We start from the raw sequence: 8,371 nt of genomic DNA on the forward strand, positions 1-8,371 counted from the left end.
AAACATTTACAATGATATATCTAAATCATTAATTAATTTTGATTATTTAACATTGATTAATTGCATTTTGATACGCTTTTATGTTTGGAAATGATGTAAGTTTAGTTGGTCGTTACATGAGAAAATTAGTGTTACACAATAGTACATTTAGAGATTTTCGGATGACCTTTTTTAGGTGTGCGAATAAAAGTTGGTCCACCATTTGAAATCAAATGATTTGGCCTCCTGCTGACGTCATCGGACTATAAAATTACCAATTCAACATGCGAATGAACTGGAAAAAAAAACTTGATCTTGTTTTTCGCTTCTTGCTTCTAGCTCATTCATCTCGCGTCTTCAATTTTTTTTCCTCAACACTTTCCTTCAATTCTCCTTGCTTGATTCTCGATTCTTCCTCTCATTTCTCGATGTTGCTTCTCGATCTCACTTTGCGCTTCTTGATCTTGCTCCTTAGATAGAAGATGAGGGTCTAAGAAAAAAATCCATAAAAAGGGTAGAAGAAAAATGTAGAGATAAAATAGGAGAAAGAAGAAAAACGCATAAAGAAGAAGAAGAAGAAAAACGAAGAAAAAAGGAACGAAAATGGGGAAAAAAACTCGATGATGAAGAAGATACATAACCAATCGAAAACGAAAGAAGAAGCGGAAGAAAAATAACGCATAAAAGAATAAGGAAGAATTACACTAAGAGATTAAAGTGTAATTTCACGTGGTGTTGACATTAACAAATGGTCAAAATTAATTGATTTTTAAACTTGTGGTTAATTTTCACTTGAGCTCCCGCAAAGAGATTGTCTATACAATTTTCTCCATTTAACATCACCTTTGGTAAGTGCATTGTTTTTCTTTCATACCAAATATTTTGTTTTTTCAGTTATACCTACATTATGAAAAACGGATTGCGTTAACATATTAACCCATATAATAATGAAGTGTTAAGTATATTCAAATTCATACACTACACTTATGTAAAGATTAGTGAGACAAACCATTTTTTTAAGGGAAAGACACAAGCTTTTTTAAAATACTAATTAACAAAAACTTTCACCCACATAATATAATAATATTATTATTATCATAATCATACATTTGATTACATATATAAAATGTATATCACTTAGGTCTCGTTTGATAACCATTTAATTTTTTAATTTTTTGTTTTTAAAAATTAAATCTATTTCATCCACATTTTTCTCAAGTATAATGGCTGAATTTTTGGCCAATTTTTTTTTTTTTAAAAAAAATTCTGAAAACTACTTTTTTTTTAGTTCTCAAAATTTGACTTGAACAATTGATGAAAAGTAAATAATAAAAGAAGAAATTTAGATGTGAAAATAGTGTTGATAAACTTCTTATTTATTTATTTTTTTTAAAAAAACGAGATGTTAGTGATAAAATTCTTATAAACAAACATTTGTAAATTGCATTTTATATGAATATTATTATTTAATTAAAATAACATCTCGATTTGTAACCGTTGATTTTAAAATTAATTAAATCCATATTATTTGTATTAAAAAAACGTAAATTATTGAGGGAATCAATATCCATTTAGCTACCGAATAATATTATATATAAGAATTAAAGTAGGTTTAGGAAAAATCCAATCTTCACCTTTCGTTGCTTATTGTCTTCTTCAGGCGAGCAGCTTGGTGGTTGTTCCATTTCGTTTCTAGTTTATTTTCTTCTAAAGAGTATCATTTTAAAAATCAATCCTTCAATCAATCGCTCTCTCGAGACTCTGGATCGGTTAGTTGATAATGAGTTCGTTTGACATCAATCGTCGTTCACACATATAAGTTTATGATTTTTTTCTCCAAAATTTCTTCCATCCGAATCAATGATGCTTTCATCTACAATACTATCGAGCCAACTTTAGTAACATTGTTTAATCTTTAATAACAATTTAGTATAACTATCAGGTAATCCTTATTATTTATATTTTTTTATTTCCACTATTGGAAAGGGTTAAAATTAACATAGATAACACGATACTAATCGAGCATAAAGAAATTTAAAAAGCATATTTGGTCGACGTTCAGAAGAAAAATCTCCTACAAATTTATAAGAATTCATTATGTATTGAGATTTGAGCATGTATGAATTCATTATATATCTTAATTTAAGAATTCATCATATATTTGGTCGATATCTATCAGAAGCCAATTCATTAATATTTTCTTATAAAAACTATAATTCAATGATATTAAAATATAATAGACTAAATTAAAATTTTCAAAGATGATGGACTAAAATATATATTTAGCCAATTTTAAATTTAGAACTAAATGATTTGTTACCAATTTTAAAACATAAAGACTAAACTGTCTAGTGAAGAAACTACTTGGTTTTTGCTAGATGTGTTCATTGGTTGGGTTGAGTTGAGTTAGATTGGATTGAAAGACCTTTTAGATTCAACTAATTGTTCGGGAAATTTCTTCAACCCAAATAACCCTCGTTAAAAAATGAACCCAACCGAACCCAGCCATGAAACATTTAGATTGGGTTGATTCGGGTTACTTGGATCATTTATTTAAATTTTTTTTATAAAATGAAGTATTTTTTTTTTATTTTATAAAATGAAGTAAAATGTTAATACGTAAAAAATCGATATAACTATTTTCATATATAAATTAAGATTAACAAATCAATTTGAATTTATATAATGTATAATTTTTTTTCAAAGTGCAAAAAAAAAAAAAAGTTGTTGAATAATAAATTATCTAAAAAACTGATGAAATTAAAGAAAACTCAAATAAATATAAGTATATGTATGGGTTATTTTAGGTGACACATAAACCAACTGAACTCATAAAATTTTAATTTATTTGAACCAAACCCAACCCAAGAGAGTTCATACCGAACGGGTTGGGTTGAGTTGATTGGTTTTTCGAGTCATCAAATTTTTTGAACATTTGTAGTTCTTGCTAACACAAATATATCCCGATAATAATTGACATATATTACTTTTTTTAAAATCGAAGGTTGAATCACACAATAACCTACTTAGAAAATGGTGGTTTTAAATCATAAATGACCCCGAAGTTGTACAAGTACAAATACTAAGTCTATTTTGTAACTCATTAGAATAAATAAAGATCCAAAAACCAAACAAAACCTAACACTAAATTGATCGAGATGGGTATAAGCCCACCAAAAGATCCACAACTTTTCGTGAATATAAAACCCTTCAAAACCCTTCTTCTTCTTCTTCAAACACCAAAGAAATTAAACCCAAAAAAAAAAAAGGAAAGAAATTAATCCCACAATTTTTCTCATGGCCGCCGGTAGAGAAACCAACAGATCCGCCGCAGTCTCCCGCTGCATATCTAAATCTTCGGCACGACGGTTCGTCGGAGTCCGGCAGCGGCCGTCCGGCCGGTGGGTAGCGGAAATAAAAGACTCTTCTCAGAGAGTTCGCCTCTGGTTGGGCACTTACGACACACCGGAGGAAGCCGCTAGAGCCTACGACGAGGCCGCCATTGCTCTTCGCGGCGAAAACGCGAGGACCAATTTCGTGTCTCCGGCGACCGGTTCAAAATTTGCCGACATCGGCGTGTTGAAAGCGAAATTGAGCAAGAATCTGCAGAGTATTATTGCGAGAACGAGCCAACAGAGCAAATCGTTGAAAAACAGAGTGAGCGATCGGTTCACTTTTGGGAATATTTTCAATTTCAGAAGCTATCAATCGGCAACAATGGCGGATTTGACGGTCATTGATAAAGCTGCTGTACAGCCGAGCATAATTGTACCCCACATAGAAACCGATCAGCCCGGTTCGTGGGATAGCAGCGATGGCGATGGATTCCGGCAACTGGGTTTCAGTTCCGATGGGTCAGAGGCCACCGGAGATTGGTGGGTAGATCGAATGTTGGAAGATGATTATTGTAATGAAGGTTTGAAGAGTAAGAGGTTTAGGGTTTCTTCTTCTGTGGTTGTACCTCCAACTTTTAGTGGGTCACCTAGCTATGGTGAATGTTAAATTTTTCATAAGAAAATTAAATTGGGATTGGTACAAACTCGAGTCTAGCTTAACTAGTATAAATTTGTACGCGGTTCGATTTCAAAACTCCACATATTGTCAGAAAAAAAATGGGATTCGAGAGATTATTTGAAGTTTTTACACCAAGTATCAGTCTTTGTTAATTTCTTTGTTCGAGATTGGATAAGATGATGGAAGTTAAAACTATGTGTATATTATTTGAACCAAGGAGTAAAAGATTTGCACATTACAAGTCTTGCACCCTTGACCTTTAGATGATGAAAATGAAGTATCGGTCTATAAATAACGTCGTGAAAATGCTATAGAAATTTAGTTGTTGAGAATGTTTGTTATTTTCTACTATGTAGTGATTGATTTCACTGGTTGATATAACAATCATTCGTTTTTAGAGAAATAAGATTTTGCACGTTCAACTTCAGATCGATTGAAAACAAATGAAATTATGAAATAGTGGTATAACCGTGTAGGTTTAATTTTGTTGATGATATGTGCGTGCATGTAAGTTAACTAAAATTCAAGGGTCGTGTAAAAGTTCTTGCTATAAGGACATAAATTGATTAATACTATACTAATTTGGTTTGTAAATTTTAGTTAGTAGCAATTTAGTTCTTGAACTTTCAAATATATAATAACTGATCGAGAATCATTCTTTTTTATAAATTATAAAGATTAAGTCGTTATATAATAAACTTGAAATTTAATATTTTAAGATTTATTATAATATGAACTAAAATCTTTATAAATTTCAAAGTATAGAGACTAAATTATTTAAGTTCAAATATGAATTTATTAATAAAAGTTTAGAGGCTAAAAATATTTTTTTTAACCATCAATATTAATTAATTTTTGGAGTGAGTACATTGAAGTTTCCAAATGACTCATTCATATCCCATTTATGGAATGATGATGCCATAATGGTTTATTGTGAAGACTGCCCCACTATATGTAACTTAATTAAACAAATTGCATAATTTTTCATTTGCTTTAATATTAATTTTAATATTTTTATGAATTTCCCTTGTCTTGATTAATCTCATGTGTTGGATTCATGATTTGGACTTAAGGTTATTTGACTTCTTTTGCTTGTATTTTCTAGTTTGGCTATAAGTAGTAACATGACTTGACTTGGTAAACTATAGAGTTAACTAAAGTAATTAATAAATAGTAGCCTAGTAAAACCATGTTAGACCTAAATAATATAAAACAACTAACTAAATGGCAGTACTAGTACTAATTAAAAAAAGAAGAAAATGATTGTGATGTTTGAGGAAACTATTCATGAAGTTCTATCAAATCGAACTAAATTATAGCATTTATGACTACCTAAATACTAACTTTCTCTAAACAGTAGGAACGTCAAAAGTATAAAAGAGTAAGAAGTATCGAGAAAAGAGCAATTATAATATCCCATATTTTTTTTTTAGTTCGATAACTATAGGGTAGATGATCGAATCATCGACTTTTGAGATAATAGTTAATATCTCATATCTATAAACTATGTTGAAATTGACGGATATTTCTAGAAGTTAAAAACATCAAATCACTCTACTCATACAATCACCAGCATTATGTTCCAGAACGCAAACAAAGGTAAGACATATATTCAATAGTAGATAATTTAAAATTTATTTAGTATTTCATTCATGTTTTGTATCCATCGATTTAAATGAAATTCGTAAATTCTTACTTGGCGAGTTAATTTTTTAAAATTAGTATTTGTATTAATTCTACTTTATAAGTGGATGTTTTAAATTTTTAAAACTAATATTTATATGTTTTCAAAATTATACATAATTTTTAATGCAACGTGAAATATATGAATTTAGACTACCTTAAAAAAATAAGTACATGTGAAATATCACTGGCTATATTCATTTTTATAAATTTATAATTAAATTTTGTCTGTGATTAAATCTCTTGTTTGCATATTTACGTGTTTTAATCACTAAACAAACATATCACACACATTCAATATCTCTATTTTTTTTATAAAAAAAAAATCAAATTGATTATATTTGGAATGATCCCAACATAATAATCTAATTTTTCATTCCTAACAATAATAATAACTAATTTCATATGTTTTTTAAAATTACATCGATTAAAAGCATTTTATTAATTAGAAAAGAAAAAGAAAAAGAAAAAGAAAAGCTCGACAAGCGGCCTTCGTTGACTTTTGTATGACTTTGAGGATTAAGTATGTGATGATGTATCAATAATCATAAGGTCTATTGACTGTCTGCCCCCACAAATACATCATATTGCATTTTCTTTTTCTTCCATCTCATTGCTTCTTTCATAATTTTATAATTATCTTTTTTGGGTATTTATTTCTCCTAACTTTATTTTTATTGATTAATTCATGTGCGCATTCATCATATACTTGGGTCCCTATAGCTTAATTTTTAATATAAATGTTTTTTTCTACAAGTTCCTTTGAAATTATATATTTTAAAAAATGGTGTAGAAATTGTGGTTGTTTAATAATCATACGTGAAAGTTTAGAGTTCATCTTCATAGCCAGTAAGTTTCCACTTCGCAACCACATTCACCAGGTTTGAAAAACGTGGCCTAAATTAAAAGTTTAGAATTCTATAAGGAAAATTATTTTAAATGGTAAAACTGTTGAAAATAATTATAAAATATAATAAAGTTTTAGAACTATCAACGATAGATGCTGATAGGCACTGATATACAACATCTATAATTGGTAGTTATAAAATTTTGCTCATTTCATTTTAGAAATAACCTAAATCCAATAAACTAAAATCTATGGCTATTACATGAATACCGATATAAAAGTGGATCAAGTTCGAGTAAATAATATAAACGGTCTATAGTATATGAATAAGGCTAGGTACCTTATCATAGGGACACTATCAAATGCGGTCCACTTTGTATTTAGTACAAACGATGTGATCCTAAATCGTGTGGAGACATGCGAGTGGGGGCATCCTGTGCAAAGAGTTTGTATAAGACCGGACCAAGAAATTAGTCACTCTTACTTACCTAGGTAACTTGACCTTAATCTTGAGCTAACTATGAACTCATGTTTATTCAGGGTTATCCTTAAATTTGCATGGGTGAGGGTTGGCTCAACAGTGCCAATTCAATAAGCCTTCCATTCTAAGGGTAAGACCGGTAGATAGCTGGGGAATAGGGTGCAAGACAAAATTCACTTCTACCTACTTTCAGGGATAGTAGAGATGTTGTTCCCCTAAATGTTGACTCCGGATCTTGAACAATGGGCCCCGCCCTCTCATTGGCTAAGAGGGACTCGGTTTAGTGATTGGATCACAAACCAATTGTTCATTAGAGAATCAGTGGGACTTAAAGAGCAATATGTAATCTCGGGAGTAAAACAGTTTTTTGACCCGGTCGTTATTACGAACAACTTGTGAAGGGTTGACTTACTGATTATGGTTATATGGAGCAGACAAAAATATGGGAGTGCAACTGGAATGGGCTGGTAGTTAACAAATGTTGGTTAATTGGGTTAAAGAGTTTAGTTGATTAATCTCGGATAGCCCATGATCTGTAGGTCCATGAGGTCCCCTATTAACTCATATCGGACTAAACCTTAGAACAGTGACGAGCGAATTGATTTTTGGAGCAAAGCGTTAAATATATATGATATATTTAATCTAATATTTAATTGTGAATTAAACATAAAGAGAGAATATATGAGATATTTAAATAAAATTCAAATATCAATATTATGAATAGGGATTCGTATGTTGGATTTAATATTAAATTAAATTTAATTAATTAAATTTTTTAATTATTTATTTAATATTAATTTAAATTTAAAGTTAATTATTAAAATTAATTTCGAAATTAAATGAATTGGCCAAAATTGCATTAAAAGCCAAAATAGTTGACTAGGTTAAAATTGCATCAAGAGTCAAAATTGGTGACTAGGTCAAAAATGCAATAAAAGTCAAAATGTTAACTTTTCACTTTAAAAGTCAAAACGTCAAAATTATTGACTTTGAACTTTAAGAGTCAAACTTTGACCTTTGACCAAGTTAATGGAAAGATTCAATAATTTTGAATGGGAAATTTCAACATTTGCATTGTTAAGTGTTGTTTTCAATTGAAGATATTTGCCCTACTAATTCCACTTTGAGTTGTGGATTTTTTTAGTGTCAAATTCTCATCAAAATCAAAGTTGCATGTTTTGTATGATATGACCTATAAAAAGAAGAGTTTTATGAATTTTAGCCTTATTGGCCAAGTGGACTTTTATGAGATTTTTTGAAAATCTCAACCTATTTTTCTCTAAAAAATCCGTAACCTTTTCCTCTCCAAATTAGTCACTCACTGGATCCCACCATCTCGTTCTAAGGTCAAGAATAGTCGGGAAGAT

At 29.9% G+C, this 8,371-nt stretch overlaps 1 protein-coding gene across 1 annotated transcript; it reads left to right on the top strand.

Annotated features, from left to right (window-relative positions):
- The first annotated feature begins 3,010 nt into the window (after positions 1-3,010).
- LOC120075697 (uncharacterized) lies at positions 3,011-4,237 on the top strand. Its single transcript, XM_039029315.2, has one exon. It carries the CDS (start codon positions 3,277-3,279, stop codon positions 3,979-3,981), a length of 705 nt encoding a protein of 234 aa, XP_038885243.1. The 5' UTR covers positions 3,011-3,276; the 3' UTR covers positions 3,982-4,237.
- Positions 4,238-8,371: the final 4,134 nt, after the last annotated feature.

This window comes from Benincasa hispida, chromosome 1 (genome assembly GCF_027475165.1).
Source record: "Benincasa hispida cultivar pf3 chromosome 1, pf3_genome.v1.1, whole genome shotgun sequence".
NCBI lineage: Eukaryota > Viridiplantae > Streptophyta > Magnoliopsida > Cucurbitales > Cucurbitaceae > Benincasa > Benincasa hispida.